The 20,184-nt window shown below is 42.0% G+C and overlaps 1 protein-coding gene across 1 annotated transcript; it reads left to right on the forward strand.

The window, feature by feature from the left end:
- Nucleotides 1–5,544: 5,544 nt before the first annotated feature.
- On the forward strand, nucleotides 5,545–14,246 carry slc25a4 (solute carrier family 25 member 4). The gene is made up of 4 exons (XM_085981319.1): nucleotides 5,545–5,769; nucleotides 9,049–9,535; nucleotides 10,585–10,725; nucleotides 13,633–14,246. Exons 1-4 carry the CDS (start codon nucleotides 5,659–5,661, stop codon nucleotides 13,788–13,790), a joined length of 897 nt encoding a protein of 298 aa, XP_085837445.1. The 5' UTR covers nucleotides 5,545–5,658; the 3' UTR covers nucleotides 13,791–14,246.
- The last annotated feature ends 5,938 nt before the right edge of the window (nucleotides 14,247–20,184 follow it).

Here is a 20,184-nt window from a genome sequence, read left to right on the forward strand (position 1 = left end):
TTTGGTGGCGTTCTTTGAGGGAGAAATGTTCACCAGGGCAAATCCATGCTCTTCTTCAAATAGCAGCATGGGATCTTTAACATCCACCTGAACTTCACTGGCAAAGGGAGACAGGGCCTCTCTGTTCAACACTTTTTAATTTAACAGATTCTAATGCTATAAGGAAAAACATTCAAAGATATAGAAAATACAGTGCAAGTCTCAGTAAGGAGAATAAGAAAAATTGCTAAAGAATTTGTGTTAATGCAGCAGAAATAGTGATTTTGGGTCCTGCTGCGCCTACATTTTGGGCATAAATTTACGCCCATTCAGAACTGATGTAAGTGCAAGAAACTACGCTATTGAGTTAAAAAGAGGAACTTGGGAGTAGCGCAAATAGAAACATAGAAACATAGAAGATAGGAGCAGGAGTAGGCCATTCGGCCCCTCGAGCCTACTCCGCCATTTAATGAGATCATGGCTGATCATCCAAACTCAGTACCCTGTCCCTGCTTTCTCCCCATATCCCTTGATCCCTTTAGCCTTAAGAAATATATCCAACTCCTTCTTGAATATATTTAATGAATTGGCCTCAACTGCCTTCTGTGGTAGAGAATTCCACAGGTTCACCACTCTCTGGGTGAAGAAATTCCTCCTCATCTCTGTCCTAAATGGCTTACCCCTTATCTTTAGACTGTGACCCCTGGTTCTGGACTCCCCCAAGAAGAAATTCGCACCTAGCGCGTTTCTGGCATAAAACCGACGTAAGTCACTTGCGTGTAAATCTCCTCAGTAAAACCCAGCACAACATTGTTGCACTGTACATTACAAGGAAATTCTGGCCTAATAATATCTGAAAGGTGTCCGATAAAGAGATTCTAACCTTTTTATTCCATGCTTGAACTCATTCCAATGTTATCTCATATTTATTCAGTTATAGCTAGATATTGTACCATTTGTAGAAAAAAATAAAAGGGAACGAAGAATGCAAAAAATAAGGAGTCAGTGACTTTGTGTACTGTCTACATTGTGCTAAAATGTACAGTGCAACACCGCCAAGAAGATGGAGAAAGAAAAGGTGTGGTTGCGATCTGGACTTGTCTTGACAGTGTCTGTTCAGTCAATGCAGATGGTCTTAAAGCGTCAAATTCACTTCATCATACATGTCTTTTGTCACCATATTAAGCCAGGCGGAAGTTCTTGCCTTACCTTGGTGCCCTTTCTTAATTCATAGAATGTCTTCTGGACCTCCCCCAGTTGTCAAGCCCAAGTGGAATGCTCGGTGATGAATTGCCTACCATGGTGTCTCCAATGCACACTTGTCAGCTGTCCTGGCGCACCAAAAAGGTCAGCCTATTTCTTGATTACCTCAATCCACAACAATCTGTGAATCGGACCGTTCTCAAATTTATCTGTGCCATTACTCTACAGTTTTACACCTTCCACCGCTGTACCAACAAAATCTTTGCCAATTATAATAATAATAATAATCAACTTTATTGTCATTGTTAGTGCACAAGTGCAGTACAACGAAATGTAGGCTTGCGGCTCCCGAGAGTGTGCATTTAGATTAAGACATTTAAACATTCAACATACATTTGGCTTGTAATACATTAACATAAACATAACCATAATAAAGTGCATTGGCAGATGTGCAGGCTTTAGAGTTTATTTGTGGAGTTCAGTAGGATGACAGCCCTGGGAAAGAAGCTGTTCCTAAATCTGGTCGTACGGGTGCGAATGCATCTGTAGCGTCTCCCAGATGGCAGGAGGGCGAACAGACTGTGGCTGAGGTGGGTAGGGTCTTTGATGATGGTCCGTGACCTCCGTAAACAGCGTTTCTGGTATATGTGCTCTATGGTCGGTAGCCGGGTGCCGGTAATGCGTTGGGCAGTTTTGACTACCCGCTGCAGGGCTTTCCGGTCATAGTAGCTACAGCTGCCATACCATACTGTGATACAGTTCGTCAGGATGCTCTCTATTGTGCAGCGGTAAAAGTTAGAGAGGATCAGGGGTGACAGGTTACATCCCTTCAGCCTCCTTAGGAAATATAGGTGCTGCTGGGCCTTCTTCACCAGAGAGGAGGTATTGAGGGACCAGGAGAGGTCTTCCGTGATGTGGACTCCGAGGAACTTAAAGCTGTCCACCCTTTCCACCACAGCCCCATTGATGTGGATGGGGGTGTGACTTCCGCCTTTAGACTTCCTGAAGTCCACAATGATTTCTTTGGTTTTCTTGATGTTAAGGGCCAGGTTGTTATCGGCGCACCACTTCACGAGATGCTGGACCTCCTCCCTGTAGGCTGACTCATCGTTGTTGGTGATCTGGCCTACTACCGTGGTATCATCCGCAAACTTGATGATGGTGTTGGAACCATGAACAGCCACACAGTCGTGGGTGAAGAGGGAGTAGAGGAGGGGTTATATATAACCAATTATATTGGTTAAGTGGCTGGTTAGCTACTTGAGAAATATGAAAGCAGCATTATTACAGGTGCATTATGATTGGCTATTTCCTGTCAACTATTGGGAAACCCAAAATTAGCTGAGGTAAACTTGCTGTCACCCATTTGAACTGGTAGCTGTAAAAATCGATTTAAGTTTGACCACATAATGGACACCAATAGTACACGGGTCACCACATTAATTATTTACATGTAGTGTTTTAAGAAAAGGTTGGTTTTTAGTCAGGACTGATGGCAAACTGCTTGGAAGAACTATGACATATGGAATGGATTCCTTATAGAGGACCCCACAATACAACCTGAAGGATCAAACCTTCCTCACAAACAGTGGACCACCATCAACCGCTTCAGAACTGGTCATGGTAGATGCTGCCACCTTCTCCGTAGCTGGAAGATTAAAGCATCTCCATCATGCGACTGTGGAGCTCCTAATCAGACCCTGGAGCACATCATTGAGCACTGCCCTGGGAGGAAATTCGCAGGCAACCTACAAGATATCCACGCTGTTACACCGGAAACTTTGGTCTGGATATCTGACTTGGATATTGACATTTGATTTGCTTTGCTACTACCAAAGGAAAGAAGTCAGTACTTTGTAGAGTTTTACTTGGAGCTGGTGTACTTGGTCACAGCCTTTGTCCCTTCCGAAACGCCCTGCTTGGCCAACTCCCTGGGCAGCAAGAGGCTGGATCTCCCAGGGGAACTGACGGTGGGCATCTTGTTACAATGGGTCAGGCTGGAAGCTTCACCGCTAAGCTGGCAAATATCATTCACAAAATAAGTTCGCCATCCACATGACCTTGGAGGAGATGTTGGTATCAGGGTGAATCTGCCTCATCACTTTGTACATGTTGATCCAGTAACTAACTCTCCTTCCTCGACCTTCCTCGCTTCTTGCCGCCCCTGGTTGGAGCTTCAGTCACGGCTTTCTTGGCATCCTTCTTTAGGAGTGCTGGTTCCCGCTCTTTAGCTGCTGTCAAATTCACTTTCAGTGTTATCGACGGCTATTTGATGGTCATTTTTTCTTCTAGGGCACTGTTGCCATGTGGAATCCGATCTTCCTAAAACATAACTGCTGCAACAGGTGAACTTCCAGGTTTTGGACACTTTATAATGTGTATTACCTTTTAGGTATTGTGACCTGACAGTTACTTTCTAGATGGCGCAGACTAATGGTCGATGTAATCGATTACTAAGGATTATTATTAGTATTACATGTGCATAGTTAATAACCATTTTTCTGTATTTCCTGCTAACGGAATTAGGTTGTCCAAGATGCAATGATTATTTTATCCATGGTGTTTCTATAAGTATTATGGGTTATTTTTGCTGGATGAGACGAGATCTGTGCATTAAGTTCGCTGCATTCTGTTTCGCTTAGACTGGCGCTGCTCCTCCCTGGATATCTGAGTGACTCCGTTTGCGTTTCACGTTAATCACGAAATCCCAGTTCTGATAGGTGGCATCGGTTGAAGTTTGGTTCCCATGTGAAGCGTTTGATGACTCCCACGACAACCTTCTCGTCCTTAGGATGCAGTGTTGTGTGAAAGACTACGTCCAATCCCCAGTCATTAACACAGAGAATGCCTTGCTGCTGCTGAAGGCTTTCAACCCGCCTTGTTCTCGCATTTCCAGAAGGTTAGGTCCCAGTGCTGTGTAACTCAGCCCACCACCTTCTCTCGTCGTTGACCAAATCCACATTTACAAATCGCAATACAGGGTACTAATTGTGACTCCAAGTTTTACGCAAACCTTCTTTATTCTATGTGATCATTCTTGCTGTTCGCTTTACCCGAGTATCGCCGCCTGCTAAATGCAGATTCTCCCGTTTCCAATTCGCTGTGAAAATCCATACTCCACCTACAGACATCAAGGTTACGTCCGCACTTTGCAAATAAGTCTCACGGACCCATATATAGAAATATGCCCAGCCCCTGCGGGCGCGGGGCAGTCTGAGGGCCAAATGCAGACTGGCCATTCTCCAGATACCGTTCAGGATTTGCAGGACAAGTGCAAAGTCAAATCAAAAACTGTAATCGAATGATCTTCCAAAGAAATCCTGTAGTTAACCCGTATCCACACATAAATGTTTAAACGTATGATTGTGACTGGTTGAATTGAGAATCCCTTGCACATTCTGCTGGTGTTCTGGCCAATATTTATCCCTCAATCAACATCACTAAAAAAAAAAATCAGATTATCTGGTCATTATCACATTGCTGTTTGTGGGAGCTTGCTGTGCGCAAATTGGCCGCAGTATTTCCTACATTACCACAGTGACTACACTTCAACAAGTATTGCATTGGCTGTAAAGCGCTTTGGGGCGTCCCGAGGTCGTGAAAGGCGCTATATAAATGCAAGTCTTTCTTTCTATGTATTGCTTTCTCATAAGGGTCTAAACGGCACATTTGACAACCCAGGTGCCAGCAACTGAAGACTCGCACTAATATCTGCACGTATCGCACCTAGACATGTTATTTAAGTTTACACCATGTACAACATTCATCAAGGACAGTGAAAGCAGCACTCAACTCCGAGTTTGTCCCCGCACCATTGCATCGAAGCCCAGACACGGTCACCTGCTTTCCAAAGAGATTGTTTAGCGCGCAATTTAATCTCAAAAGATCAAAAACTCCAATAAACTAGGTTGTAACATGCAAAAAGAAACATTGAAACATCGTAAACCCAACTACTTCATCAAAGCAGACTCCACTCATCCGTTCACTGTTTAACCTTTAATCTATAAGTTTTGGATATTTGGTTAACTGTTCAACTCTTTAAAAAAAAAGTACTGATAAAAACTTTATTGATTATAAAATATCTGTGAGGATTAAACGTCACCACTGCAACAAGTGGCGTTTGCACCACCGGGGTCACGACATTGCAATAATTTAAACGTGATCCTTTTCAAATTCGTCCTTTAAACGTCCCCGATGTACTTCGATATCTTCTTTGGACAACCATGGCGCCTCTTCTGAACTGTGACACAGGAAATTTATGGAGCCGCACCAATGCGAGCGGCTCCAGCCCTTGGCGCGGTTGCTCGGCCCCCCTCTTCCCCTCTCGCGATACATGGGGCGCTTATATTAGGTGTGAAGGAGGAGCGGCGTGCATTTGGTCCGCTGCAAATATCCCGGAGGGTTTGCTGATCGCGGTGGGCGCGCATTTTCTTCTTCTGTTTCCTCGCCAGAAAAAGGTCCTCCTCACGCCTCCAGATGAGTGACTACGCCATCAGCTTCCTCAAGGACTTTTTGGCCGGCGGGATTGCGGCTGCCATCTCCAAGACGGTAGTGGCGCCCATCGAGAGGGTGAAATTGCTGCTGCAGGTAAGGGTGGGAGAGAGCTGAACAATTCACCCAATAAAGTTTGAGTTGTATGTAAGATTCAATACCCAATCCCGGTTGAATTCAACTGCCAGCAACACCGAAGAGTGCAGTAAAACCGAGAGAATTAAATTAAAGTACTGGCCCAAGTAAAAAGCAGTAAAGTGGCCTAAGTGGCTGGCTATAAAAAGACACGAGTGTCTCATTGACTCACGGGATGACTTTCCAGCGTCTGTTTTTAGAATCAGGGTTCTAAGCAAATGGTGAGTCCCTGTTAGCTTGTGAGCAACTTTGACAGTAACAATTTGCTGAAGACATTGGGGACATTTCCTAGCGCTTCTTGGGCATTGGTTTGGTCTTGTGGGATTGAGTAGGGAGTTGTAAACCAGATTGATACCGAATTGCAGTTTGGAAAGTGGAACCCATCGAAATGTTATTTAACTGGTCACAATTTAATGTGAGCACCGGAGGCTCTTCGGGATCCTGAAGCCCATTTGAGATGTTCGGCTTCAAGCGCAGACTTTCCATTATCTTCGTTGCGAGTGTGAACGTCTCGAGTTATTGTTTTAAACCTGAGGGCCATTGAAAAGTTTTGCATCAATTTATTAAAACAAATATTGGATGGGAATCAAACTTTTTGTTTAAAAATATTTTAAAAATCAAATTCGGATCGGTGAATGAGCACTGGGCATTCCGGGGATGGAGAAAGAGTCCAATCTCTTGGTCATTACATTACATTACATTACATTGGTATAAATTGGAGGAAAAAACCCACCCGTGACTGCGCGGCAGCTGTAGCTGAAAGATCGTGGATGGGTCGCGTTTAAACCCGACACTTCTCAGACCGAAGGGAGCTAATGTCAGCTGCTTGTTACACAGATTAACTTTTTATAAGTAGAATTGTTGCTTCTTAATGGGAATTGACCACTACTAAAATAGCTTTGATGGTGTTTCAGTGATAAAGTCCCACAAGCTGAGCAATGTAGATTACTGTCTCGGGAAAATGCACCAAAATCTGGAACCAATTCGGCACTGGGCTGTCACAGCCATTAAACCAGGCAAATTTGGTGTTTGCTTTCGAAGTATTTGTCTCCCAGGAATCCTTTCCTGTTTCTGCCTAGATGTTTGTGCTCAATTCTCCCACTCCAGAGTATTGAGCACAAAAATCTAGGCTGACACTCCAGTGCAGTGCTGAGGGAGTGCTGCACTGTCCCATGATGACCTTAAACCGAGGCCCCATCTGCGCTCTCGGGTGGATGTAAAAGATCCCACGGCACTAGTTCGAAGAAGAGCAAGGGAGTTATCCCGGTGTCCTGGCCAATATTTAATCCTCAATCAACATCACTAGAACAGATTATCTGGTCATTAGCACAGTGCTGTTTGTGGGATCTTGCTGTGCGCAAATTGGCTGCCGCGTTTCCTACATTACAACAGTGACTACGCTTCAAAAAGTACTTCATTGGCTGTAAAGCGCCTTGGGAGGTCTGGTAGGTCGTGAACGGCGCTATATAAATGCAAATATTTTTCTACCGTGGTTCCAGTTCCAAAAAAAAACTTCCGTGGAAATTGGCTTGTCATTGGTAATGGCGTTGGGTCGATCAGCAAAAGGGCTGGTGTCTAAATTGAAGAATATAGCTGTACACTTTGAATTCCTTTTTGTCAAGAGGCAAAATTTAGCTCCTTGGTCACATTTCGCCTATCGCGGCGCAATATCAACCCAGAGCAGAGATCATTGGCCGATTTCGTTGTTTCTTAGATAGTTACCTGGTACGATCCTGGGTACGCGCTTGTTCACAAAATAAGATGAAGGAAGACGGCTCTTCATCGCATTTGGTCTTGTTCTTTCAGAATACCAATCCTAACCTCTTCGCGGTACAGCATCTAGCGGTTCCTTAAATGAATCCAGTCTTCCTGGCAGCCTGTTCCAGTTGTTGAGCGCCCCCTGTGTAAAGAAATACTTGCTAGTTTCTGACCTAAACTTGCCTTCCATAAGCCCCGAATCTCTGCTCTCTTGTCTTACTGCCCCGGCATAGCTGACCGCGTTGCTTGGGATATATATATCTATAATATCTATATATATCTTCCCATTGACATTGGCGAGCAGCTTGGCGGCTTTTCCTTTGCACTGTCTGAATCGCCCGGAGAACTCCTCACTTTGTGGTCACCTAACTGCAGTACTCCAGGTGGCGCTTGGCCGGGGTTACTGTACAGCTTCAGCACGGCCTCTGGATTTAAACAACCCTTTGTCATTGTGTAGCTGTGTCGAGTGAGGAATTAACGGGCATCCTTGGGCGTTAACTTTTCCCCCACCCGGGGAGTACAGGCCCCTGTTTTTTACTCTCCCATCACCGCTCATCTTTGGTTACAAAAGCTGTTACCCCGGGGCTAAACCTAGAGGATTCGGTAGTAAAGAGGCGAGAAACGGATTGAATATTTATCCTCCAAAATCAAGGACAATTTTACAAGGTGACTGAGGGTCAGCTTCCATTTTATTATTTGATCTCCGCGTCTAATTTTAACCAGTGGGAATGATCAGATACTTAGAAGGCGACTGGCATGATGCTGGTGTGAGTACATTAGAGCTGATATCTGGGGGGATCATGCGGAAACTCCAGGCCAATCCTAGGTTCAGTTTTTAATGGATTAGGGTGCAACAAGTATCTATGAAGTGCTTGGATATGCACTTGAATTGCTGTAACCTACAAGGCTATGGGCCAAGAGCTGGGAAGTGGGATTAGGCTAGATAGCTCTTTTTGGCCGGCACAGACACAATGGGCCGAATGGCCTCCTTCTGTGCTGGAGATCTCTGATTCTAAGTACCATTCTGATTTCTTTAAAGTAGAAAGATTATAGGTCAGGTCAGCACTCTGTTTCATACCATGTTCGCAGTTTCTTGGAAAATAATGGAAAGAATGTAAGAAACATCATTAAAACAGATGGTCTGGTCATTTATCACATTGCTTGTGAGACCTTGCTGTGCCCAAATTGGTTGCTGCGTTTCCCCACATTCCAACATTTCCAAAGTACTTCATTGGCTGTAAAACGCCTTGGAACATCCAGCGGTTGTAAGAGGTGTTATATAAATACAATTTCTTTTTCTTTCCATATTCCTGGAATCCAACCTCGCCAATCTAGTCACGCATTCTGATATCGGTCCTGTGTTCCTCGAATTCATTTTAATTCATTTGATAGAAGGGTTTTGTAATGATAGTTAATATGGAGAAGGGTCAATTGGGCCCAAGGTAACGATGATATCTTGCCTTTTATTTTTAACTCCTTCAGGTCCAACATGCCAGCAGACAGATTACAGTAGAAATGCAGTACAAGGGGATCATAGACTGTGTGGTCCGCATTCCCAAGGAACAAGGATTTATATCCTTTTGGCGTGGGAACCTGGCCAACGTGATCAGATATTTCCCAACTCAGGCCCTCAACTTCGCCTTCAAGGACAAGTACAAGAAGGTCTTCCTTGGGGGCATCGATCAGAAGAAACAGTTCTGGCGTTACTTCGCTGGGAATCTGGCCTCTGGAGGAGCGGCCGGAGCCACCTCCCTCTGCTTTGTCTACCCGCTGGACTTTGCCCGAACGCGGTTGGCAGCTGATGTGGGCAAGGGCCTAAGCGAGAGAGAGTTCACCGGCCTGGCCAACTGCCTCACTAAGATCTTTAAGTCGGATGGCTTCAGAGGGCTCTACCAGGGATTCAGTGTCTCCGTCCAGGGCATTATCATCTACCGAGCTGCATACTTTGGAGTCTATGACACAGCTAAAGGTGAGGAGACAGCTGCTGGGATTGTGGCGATGAGTTGGGATATATTTAAATACATATATACGAATGGTGAATTAATCTTAGTTTACAATGATGCATTTGGAAAATGGCGTTGACTAAAGTCACTTATAATCTTTAGAAAAATGTAGAAATGAAGTTTCCTAACTGTTGGATGGAGATGAGCTTTTTATTCCAGTACATAGTCATTTTTTTTAATCAAAATTATTTATGTTCCCCCTGTGATGACCCCTTCCATTAGCAAAACCTTGTCAGTGTAAGATTAATCTCCAGTTCTCCAAAGAGAATGTTCTAACGAATTATTAAATGTCCTAAAGGATAACTAACACTTGAGCTAAATTCGGAAGGGGAACGTGACCTGCATTGTTCCCTTGAACTGCTCCATTTTCAATGTGTTGTTTAAGGAATATCTTTGTTGCATCCTTCCAGTGGGTAAAAGGCCCTTTTGCAATTTTCGTCACTTTTCCTAAATGCACATCCATCTTCACTGGCATCCACTTTCCAGGAGCAGACAATGTCAACTACAGGGTTATATTTTGATGCTAGTTGTGAAGTTCTGATCATCTATTTAATGTAACTCTATTCCATGCCATAAAGTCCATACCACACTGTTAGCTCCAAACTGGACACTGACGGTACCGTTTTATTTGTACATTGCAGTGAAGTAATCGTATCTATTGAGTAGCTCTAGAGGAAAGATTATTAAATATAATGGGATCTTGCCAACCAAGGAGGAGTGATTGGCTGCCTCTGGGGTGTCCATTTCCCAGAGGTCAGTATCCTTCAGGGTGTAGATCTGGGTGGTATCCTCTTGGCAGAGGAAGGAGGGGGCAAGAAGAGACTGAAGAGAAATTGCCTTTTCTTTCACCTGTGTCCACTAAACACGATTCCCACGACCCTGGTGCTGTTCCAGCCAAAATAGGTCATTATTAACCATAGGTTTCTGTAGACACGTTTGTCACAGTCAAGCCTATTGTTTGAGTGAAAAGGAAACCATTGTACTGACTCTCAGGTTTGGGCTTTTTAATTGTCAGGTATGATGCCGGATCCCAAGAACGTGCACATTCTGATTAGCTGGATGATCGCACAAAGTGTGACAGCAGTGGCGGGGCTGGTGTCCTATCCATTTGACACTGTCCGTCGGCGTATGATGATGCAGTCAGGTCGTAAGGGAGGTGAGTATGAACCCAAATTACTTTAATGTTAACCTGTTGAAAAATAGTTACCACAAATAAGTAAGTAACGCACTTACACCTAAAATCATTCCGGTGTGATTGAATAATAAAATGGTCTTTGAGGGTGTAGCAATCGCATTGACACGAGTTATACCGCTACTCTGCCATTCTCAACTTTCCCTTGAGACTGAAACCTGTTCAGTCCCAAAGACCTCATATGTCACCGTGTGGTGTGCCCAACAGACATTCTTCTGTGCAACCGAACCACCAGAAGCTGCGAGTTATACTGCAGTCTGTAACCTGTGTTTTAGGTTTGAAAACCACAACAGTTGAATCCCATGGCAAATCTAAAACGGTCATATACCACCATGTTCATGCAGAAACCCCTTTAGCTTGATGCGAAAGTGGCTGAAGTCTGTATTTAATCCTGTCATGAACAGATGGCCTATGTCTCTTTATTTCTCCCATATTTTAAAATGTACTTCATAGAATCATAGAAGTTTACGACATAGACACAATGGGCCGAATGGCGGCCTCCTATGCTGGCCGAAAAAGAGCTATCCAGCCTAATCCCACTTTCCAGCTCTTGGTCTGCAGCCTTGCCTCCTCGCTCCTCAGTCCTCTCCCCATATCATTCATTAGTCCTTGCACAATATCTTCTAAGTTTCCTTCACCCTGCTGTAGGAATATGCTTGGCCTTAGTTCAATGCTTTCCTCCATGATCAAGATTAGGAAATTACTACATCAGGAGCATGGTTGCAAACACATAACTGTCACTAAGTGACACACATGCAGTAGGCCACCAACATCTTATGGTACCAAAAGATGAAGTGTTGTTCCGGAGAAATCTAATCACGTATCTTAACATTTTTCACCTCGGTGTACTCACGTACATTTCTCTGACTTGGGAGCTCACAGAAATAGAAAAGTGACTCTGTTCAGGAATGTGTCTCCCTCTCCACCCCAACACAGTAAGAACAGGCACAGACACAATGGTCCAAATGGCCATTTTTCTTTGCTGTACACTTCAATGGTGCTAATCACAATTCTTGCTGCACATAATGTGATATTTTTCCACTTCAGGCGCCAGCTGCTCTGTGGCCTCTTTCAGCAAGATTGCCACTCATTGCTGTGGATCCATGCCCACTAGAAACTAAAGTGAGGCTGCTCAGTCATTTCCCACAGGTCTCTTGCAGGCAGTAGACAAATACATTTTCATTGCATCATTTGAGCTGAGTTTGATTTCAGACCAAAGATTAAAAAGCCAGGGCCTAACCTACTGAACCACCCAGACATCAGTCTTTTACATTCATTATTAAGTGAAGATACATAAAACAAACTTACTATTTCTATCTTCTCCCATTCAGCATAACAACAACTTGCATTTATATAATCACAACCAAAAAAAAATCATTAATTGATGGGTTAGCAAAAGATGTCAAAGCACATTTATTTGATAAATTTTATTAAGTGTTAATAGCATTTTTAACACAACATAATACCTTTCTGAACTTTACTGAATTATAACATCTTAATATACTTGAAACAACATTCTGATGACCAGTTGCAGATTATTTCTTGATAAACTAGCATTAACAATGTGACCAGTGCTAGAGTGCTACACTGTTGGAGTTCCAAAGCACTCTGCTATAAATTTGTGCCTACAATTCCCCAGATAGTGAGTTACTGATCTCAATCGAGCCAGGCATCTCCCCACAGGAAAGGAGGGAGAGATCATCATCCTAGCTGTTGAATCTTAGTGGCTGGCTATAAAGTATCATTACTAGACACCTGAGAACAGGTTACTTGCTCATCCTTTTGAACAGGAGGTTGTGGCACAGGAAGATCAAAATATGAGGGAGGAAATATACAGCTGAAATAATTTATTTTAAAGAGGGATATGGAATATATCTGCAATAAGCACTCTGCCTACCCAATTAGGCATCACCAACACTTTTATATAAAAAAAAAGCTATTTATTATAAAATACCAGGAACTCCATTCAAGAGAATTAATTATCAATATGCCAGTTACATAAATAATTACAATGTTCAAATGATGGTTATAAATCATTCAAAATGTTCTCTTGTTTAAGATGACTCTTCAATTAAATAATAACATTGTACAGGAAACTCTCGTTTAAACGGCACCTAAATATCCGGAATTCTCTATTAACTGGCAAAATTCTCATTCCGAAAACAACACCTCAATAACCGGCAATGTTGCTGATTCCAAGTCTCCCGCAGTGGCCGAGTTAGTCAGTGGGGGTAGCTCTCCAAACTGCCGCTTCTTGGTGCTGTCGTAAGTCGGAACACCTCGATCCCCCTGTAACAGGAGTCTGACTCTCCCATGCTGCCGGTAGTCTCTTCTGATCTGCCATTTTACAGGGGTACTGTGTGTCTCCCACGCTGCTGGTAGTCATTGCATTGCATTACCCTCAACTGGCAGTACTGTACTTAATCAAGCATCTTCCACCATCCATTTAACACAACATTCTGTAGGTGAGTACCCAATTACTGTATACTGCACATTTCTTGATTTTTTTTAATTTTTCTTTGTTTAAAAATAACCTCGGTAGATAACCCTCTCCGTCATCCAGAATTTTTGATCAACTGGCAACACGCCGGCCCATCAGTGCCGGATAGCAAAGAGTTTCCTGTACTAATTTCCTCGTATTCATTATTGTGTATTCTTAAAAAGAGGAAGTCCAATATTAAGATCATTTTGGTACAAAGATTATTTAGGTATCAGTGATAGAGCTCTGTATGTACTCAACCTAGCCAATTTGATTTCATCAGCGAAAAGAAACATTGGGATCCAATACTTCTTAGACAATGACTAGAGTATATATTGTAGTGAGTGGATAATACATCTTCTTCTAACATTGTTGTTGTATTGTCCTAACAGCTGATATTATGTATACGGGCACAATCGATTGCTGGAGGAAGATTGTAAAAGATGAAGGAACTAAAGCATTCTTCAAAGGTGCCTGGTCGAATGTATTGAGAGGCATGGGTGGTGCTTTTGTACTGGTACTGTATGATGAAATCAAGAAATATGCCTAAGATCCAACAGCATCCCCTCCCCCCACCACTGAAAATTATACATAGTTAGAAAACTGTAATATATTGTAGCAGGAATAATGGCTTTAACAATGGTGACCACACCTTTGAGGAATCAGATGTCTGAACAAAAGCAGTTGCAGGTTGGGGAGTCAATGAATGTGAAAGGGATTTATGCATTATCAAAAAGTCCAAGGTCACCCTTTGGGTTGTCATCCATGTATTAAATTCCATAGCCTTATCCCCATGCAAACTGTACATATTTTACTTATGGGTTTACCTGTTTTTTTCCCCCGTGGGTGGTGATAAATTTCTGTATTTAATACAAGTAGTCCAGGAATGGTTATACTCTAATTACTACAGATATGCACATTGTTTAGCATCGATCCTAAGTAAAACAAATGTATTTATTAAGACTGCCTAATGTATACAATTTTCAATAAAACTTCCTGTCTTGAATTGAGCTGGTGCTTGTATCGACTCCTCGACCAACTTTGAAACATGCATATTGTTGTGAACCTGGCTTGTGCTCTTACACCTCTCCTGTACTCACTGATGAATCAAGAATGGAATTATCAGCAAAGGAGTGGGGGATGATGGGTGGAGGAGGTAGAGCCATCCACTACAGCACAAGTAGAGCAATTTGAAATGAAACTAGATAACCATCAATATAGTGTTTGTGAAAGGTCGGATGATAACTGATGAAGGACAAGAAAGAGTTCACAAGGCAAGGCAGCAATTGGTTATAAAAAGTGACATTTAAGTCAAACACTTTCAACTTTTCACTTATTCCTGACTGAGGCATTAATGTAAGTTGTGAAAATGACAGGGTCAAGCATAAATATTGGCCTTCATCACAAGGGGGTTGGAAATCAAAAGTGAGGAAGTGATGTTGCAGTTGTACAGCGCCTTGGTTAGACCGCATCTGGAGTATTGTGTTCAGTTCTGGGTGCTGGACCTCCGGAAGGATATATTGGTCTTGGAATGGGTACATCACAGATTGATACCTGGGCTTAAAGGGTTAAATTATGCAGTCAGGTTGTGTCATAAATTGCAACTTCTACAAGAAGTAATTCAGGAAGTACTACTGGACGGCCAGCTGAGGGCGCCGTCCGAGGAGTACAAATACTCGAGCGTGGGCCCAACTTGGCCAGAGACAATCTGGAAACAGGAAGCTAGTGACTACTAACTAGACCGCCATGTTTTGTTACAAGTCGATTAAAGCCTTGCTTTATGATCAACCAAGTGCGTAGTGAGTCTTTATTACGTCAGGTTGCATAAACATGGCTGTATTCCCTTGAATATATGCAGGGATTTAAAATGATAGAAGGGTTTAATAGGGTAGATAGAGAAACTATTTCCTTTGGTGGGGCAATCCAGAACAAGAAAGCATAAACCTAAAATTAGAGCTAGGCCATTTAAGAGTGAAATCAGGAAGCACTCTTTTCACACACAGGATACTGGAACTCGTTCTCCCAAAAGGCTGCGTAGGCTGGGTCGAATGAAAGTTTCAAGACTGAGATTGATCACTTTTGATGGGCAAGGGTATTGAGGGATATGAAACAAAGGCGGCTAAATGGAGTTGAGCTACAGATCAGCCATGATCTGATTGAATGGCAGAACAGACTCCAGGGGCTGAATGGCCTACTCCTATGGCAGTGAGTTAGGAGGAAAGCAAAAAGGACAAACAAGAGCCATTTACCTTCTTACAAATGTGATCTAAAGCAGCCCATGACTCAGTTAAGCCTCCACATTGACAGGTTCAACTTACTGAGTGCTTGGTGAAATTTTGAGCTGTTGGTTAAATAGCTGCCTCAAGTGTTCACTTCTGCCTGGAACCAAATGGTTATGAATCAGAAATACCTCTAGAGCAACTTTAAAAAATAGCTTTTGCCCTCTCTAAGCCAGTCATACTACTTGAAATCTTGGACAAGATAAATGTAACGTTGGGCAACACTATAATACTTCCATGAGAGTGAAGAACCAAGATTTTACTGATTTCAAGGAATCATGAGGATTTTTGCCCTTGTCCCAACCTAGAAAATGACCACTAAGCAGTTTGAGGGAGGAAAGGAGAATATTAACACTGACTATTCATTCTTCATACAAGCTGAGGTATTTTGGCATAGACTGATCCATTACCAGATAATGGCATCCATAGTAAAATGTAGTTAGAGAGAAAAGTGCAAAACAATCTAGTCCAACTTTCAGTTTCTGGGGAATATTTTGTTTAATTTTATATTCTCATTCAACTAAATATTGGGAAGTAGTGTCACAATTTGTAAAACACCTGGCATAAGTACCTTGCTTCAATAATTTACTAGTTTCATGAAAATATCAGGTTAGATACTCCGACCATTCCACATGAACATTATTTCACTATATTACAATATTAGTTCACATCGTTATTTGGATTTTTACTGTTGTTACTCAATGTTATAATCAAGTGAAAATTACATACTGAATTATTAACATCTTATTTTGTTAGACTTTAGTCTTAAAAAAAAAGTTTTTTTTTTTCCTCAACATCTTTTGACCCTTTATAGTTATAATAATCAAATTCTGCCTAAGACTTGGAAGCTACTTCCATATATGGAGAAGCTCTTGTAACCTCTCCCTTCACTTAGCAAGGATACATGACAAAGCTTGTCACCTGATAGGAATTCCCTCTTGTCATCTCCACCTAACTTCTACCTCTTCAGCAGTCTTTCTCTGTCAACACTCCTATAGTCAAATTTACAAAGAATTATTAGTGTAGTACTGAGGGAGTGCTGCACTCTAGGAGATGCCATCTAGATATTAAACCAAGGTCTGCTCTCTCAGGTAGATGGAAAAAATCCCATGGCACTCTCTTGAAGAGCAGATGAGTTATCCCCAGTATCCTGGTCAATACTTATCCTTCAATCAACATCATAAAAACAGATTATCTGGTCATTATCACATTGCTGTTTGTGGGAGATTGCTGTGCGCAAATTGGCTGCCACAGTTCCTACAACAGTGGCTACACTTCAAAAGTACTTCATTGGCTATAAAGCGCTTTGGGATGTCCCGAGGTTGTGAAAGGCGCTATATAAATAAAAGTCTTTTCTTTCTCCCACAATCTTCAGACTGTTAAAACTGAAGCTTGGTGTCACCTAATAATTTACCTTATTTTCTCTTGCTCTTTAACCTCAATGGTATCTTGCACGGTTAGAATTGCCTTTTCACCTTTGCTTATTAAAAAAAGAAACCGCATTGGTGAAGGGAATTGAAGTTATTGAAAAGCAGTTAGTGTGAAGAAGGCAAGTTAATAAAGTAGAAATGACTGAAATCACTTTCGGTATATGTTAATTCTCATCCATTGCTTTGCTAGCCTGAGAAACTGCTCTAAGCCAGATAAGGGTTAGGAAGATATTTGTGAGTGGAGAGTGCCTATCCCTTCAAATTAAGTAAACAACATTTATCTGGTTAGAGAGATCTAGTTAAGTAAATAAATGTGAAAGGTATGCGGGGAGGGGGTAAGTACTTCTCATTACTAAGTAATTTAATGGAAAACAAAAACCAAAGCAAACATCTTACCTGGTATGAAATATAAGCATTTGAATTGTCTTCCCATTACAATTCTCCAGTTTGAGTTTGGGCCCATAACCTGGAACTCCAATAACATCAGCATCAGAATCCATCAGTGAATGGCTTCACTGAAAATCCTCCACAAAATTTAGGCTCAGTTAATTAATACTTATAAGAAAGTACCTGGGTTGGAAAAGTTCAGCAACATCTCCAATATACAGCAGAACTATATATTTTTTGCATCAAATTGACTGGGAAGTGAGAAATGCCATTTACTATGTAGGAAACACTGCAGCAAACCAACATTATAGAGTTAAGTTATCCACAGGGTTGAAAGAGATGACATGGCAGGTAGAAAGGGCTAAGAGTTTAAAGTGCCCTTTTGTTGATGCTGAAACAATAAACAAAGGGAACCAAGCAGACCTTTGTCACATTTTAAAAGCAATTTTTGGGATGTTTCTATTAACAACATGCAAAATGCTGACTTTTAATCAGTACAAATGTGAAATCTTACCAAGTTAGTTACTTGGATAGATTTTTTGTGTAATTTTATTGGAACTTTGATGAGGAATGACTGATGAATCAGATTGCCTGAAGTAATGCTTTAATTGTGATAAGCTACTGTATTTCAAAGCAAAGTCGTTAGCTTAGATTCAGAAGTTTGAACAGGAGGCAGAAATAAAGCTTTGTAATTAGGAGAAATCTCTAGATAGAATTGTAGTGTATTTATTTAGAGTGTTCAATGTTAGAATGTAATTAAATATATTTAAAAATTAGTCCAAAAGTAGTTGTGATAGTTTGTAATTGTATATGAAACAGTTAACACATTAATATTAAAATCTTGCTGTACACTAATTGGCTGCTGTGTTTGTCCACATTACAACAAGAAGGTTGTGGGTTCAAGTCCCACTCCAGAGATTTCAGCACAAAAATCTAGGCTGACACTCCAGTGCAGTACTGAGGGCGTGCTGCACTGTCGGAGGTGCCATCTTTTGGAAGAGATATTAAACCAAGGCCCCGTCTGCTCTCTCAGGTGGACGTAAAAGATCCCATGGCACTATTTTGAAGAGGAGCAGGTGAGATATCCCCGGTGTTCTGGCCGATATTTATCCTTCAATCAACATCACTAAAACAGATTATCTGGTCGTTATTACATTGGTGTTTGTGGGAGCTTGCTGTGCGCAAATTGGCTGCCGTGTTTCCTACATTACAACAGTGACTACACATCAAATGTTCTTCATTGGCTGTAAAGCGCTTTGCGACGTCCGGTGGTCGTGAAAGGAGCTATATAAATGCAAGTCTTTCTTCAAAAAGTAACTTACTGGCTGTGAAACACCTTGTGATGTCACGTGGTCATAAAAGGCACCTTATAAATGCAAATTCTTTCTTTAATAAATTAGAAGCGTAAGTATATAGTATAATAGTAAAGTATTAGCCAGAAATTATAAGACTGCTAACGAACCAGATAGAACAGTACTGATAATTCACTGAAAACAATAACCCAAAGGCCATAACCAGGTACATAAGAAATAGGAGCAGGAGTAGGCCATTTGGCCCCTCGAGTCTGCTCCGTCACTCAATAAGATCATGGCTGATCTTCTACCTCAACTCCACTTTCCTGCACTAACCCCATATCCCTTGATTCCCTTAATATCCAAAAATCTATCGATCTCTCTCTTGAATATACTCAATGACTGAGGCTCCACTCTGGGGAAGAGAATTCCAAAGATTCACCACCCTCTGAGTGAAGACATTTCTCCTCATCTCAGTCCTAAATGGCCTACCCCTTATTCTGAGACTGAGACTCCTGGTTCTAGACTCCCCAGCCAGACGATATCCTCCCTGCATCTACCCTGTCAAGCCTTGTAAGAATTTTGTATGTTTCAATGAGATCACCTCTCATTCTTCTAAACTCCAGGGAATATAGGCCTAGTCTATTCAATCTCCCCTCACAGGACAATCCCTGCATCCCAGGAATCAGTCTGGTGAACCTTCGTTGCACTCCCTCTACGGCAAGTATATCCTTCTTTAGGTAAGGAGACCAAAACTGTACACAATACTCCAGGTGTGGTCTCCCCAGGGCCCTATATAATTGCAGTAAGACGTCTTTACTCTTATACTCAACTCCTAACATAAGAACATAAGAAGTAGGAGCAGGAGTAGGCCATACGGCCCCTCGGGCCTGCTCCGCCATTCAATAGGATCATGGCTGATCCGAACCTAGACTCACGTCCACTTCCCTGCCCGCTCCCCATAACCCTTAATTCCCTTAACAGCTAGGAAACTGTCTATCTCTGTTTTAAATTTATTTAATGTCGGCCAACATACCATTTGCTTTCCTAATTGCTTGCTGTACTTGCATGTTAACTTTCAATGATTTGTGTACAAGGACACCCAGGTCCTCTGAACACCAACATTTCCCAATCTCTCACCATTTAAAAATACTCTGCTTTTCTATTTTTCCTACCAAAGTGAATAACATCACATTTCTCCACATTATATTTCATTTGCCATGTTCTTGCCCATTCATTTAGCTTGTCTATATCCCCTTGAAGCCTCTTCACATCCTCCTCACAACATACATTCCCACCCAGCTTTGTATCATCAGCAAACTTAGATATATTACATTTGTTCCCCTCATCCAAATCATTGATGTAGATTGTGAATAGCTGAGGCCCAAGCACTGATCCTTGCGGTACCCCACTAGTTACAGCCTGCCAACCCGAAAATGACCCGTTTATTCCTACTCTCTGTTTTCTGTCCGTTAACCAATCCTCAATCCATGCTAGTATATTACCCCCAATCCCATGAGCCCTAATTTTGTTTAATAACCTCTTGTGTGGCACCT

Source organism: Somniosus microcephalus, chromosome 1 (genome assembly GCF_052327205.1).
Source record: "Somniosus microcephalus isolate GS21.2 chromosome 1, FLI_Smic_1.0, whole genome shotgun sequence".
Lineage (NCBI taxonomy): Eukaryota > Metazoa > Chordata > Chondrichthyes > Squaliformes > Somniosidae > Somniosus > Somniosus microcephalus.

Excerpts from the sequence above, each read along its gene's own strand:
- slc25a4 (XM_085981319.1), top strand. The coding sequence starts at position 5,659 with ATGAGTGACTACGCCATCAGCTTCCTCAAGGACTTTTTGGCCGGCGGG. Across the intron at positions 9,536-10,584 it reads AGTCTATGACACAGCTAAAG|GTATGATGCCGGATCCCAAG; the intron begins GTGAGGAGACAG and ends TTTAATTGTCAG. Across the intron at positions 10,726-13,632 it reads GCAGTCAGGTCGTAAGGGAG|CTGATATTATGTATACGGGC; the intron begins GTGAGTATGAAC and ends TTGTCCTAACAG.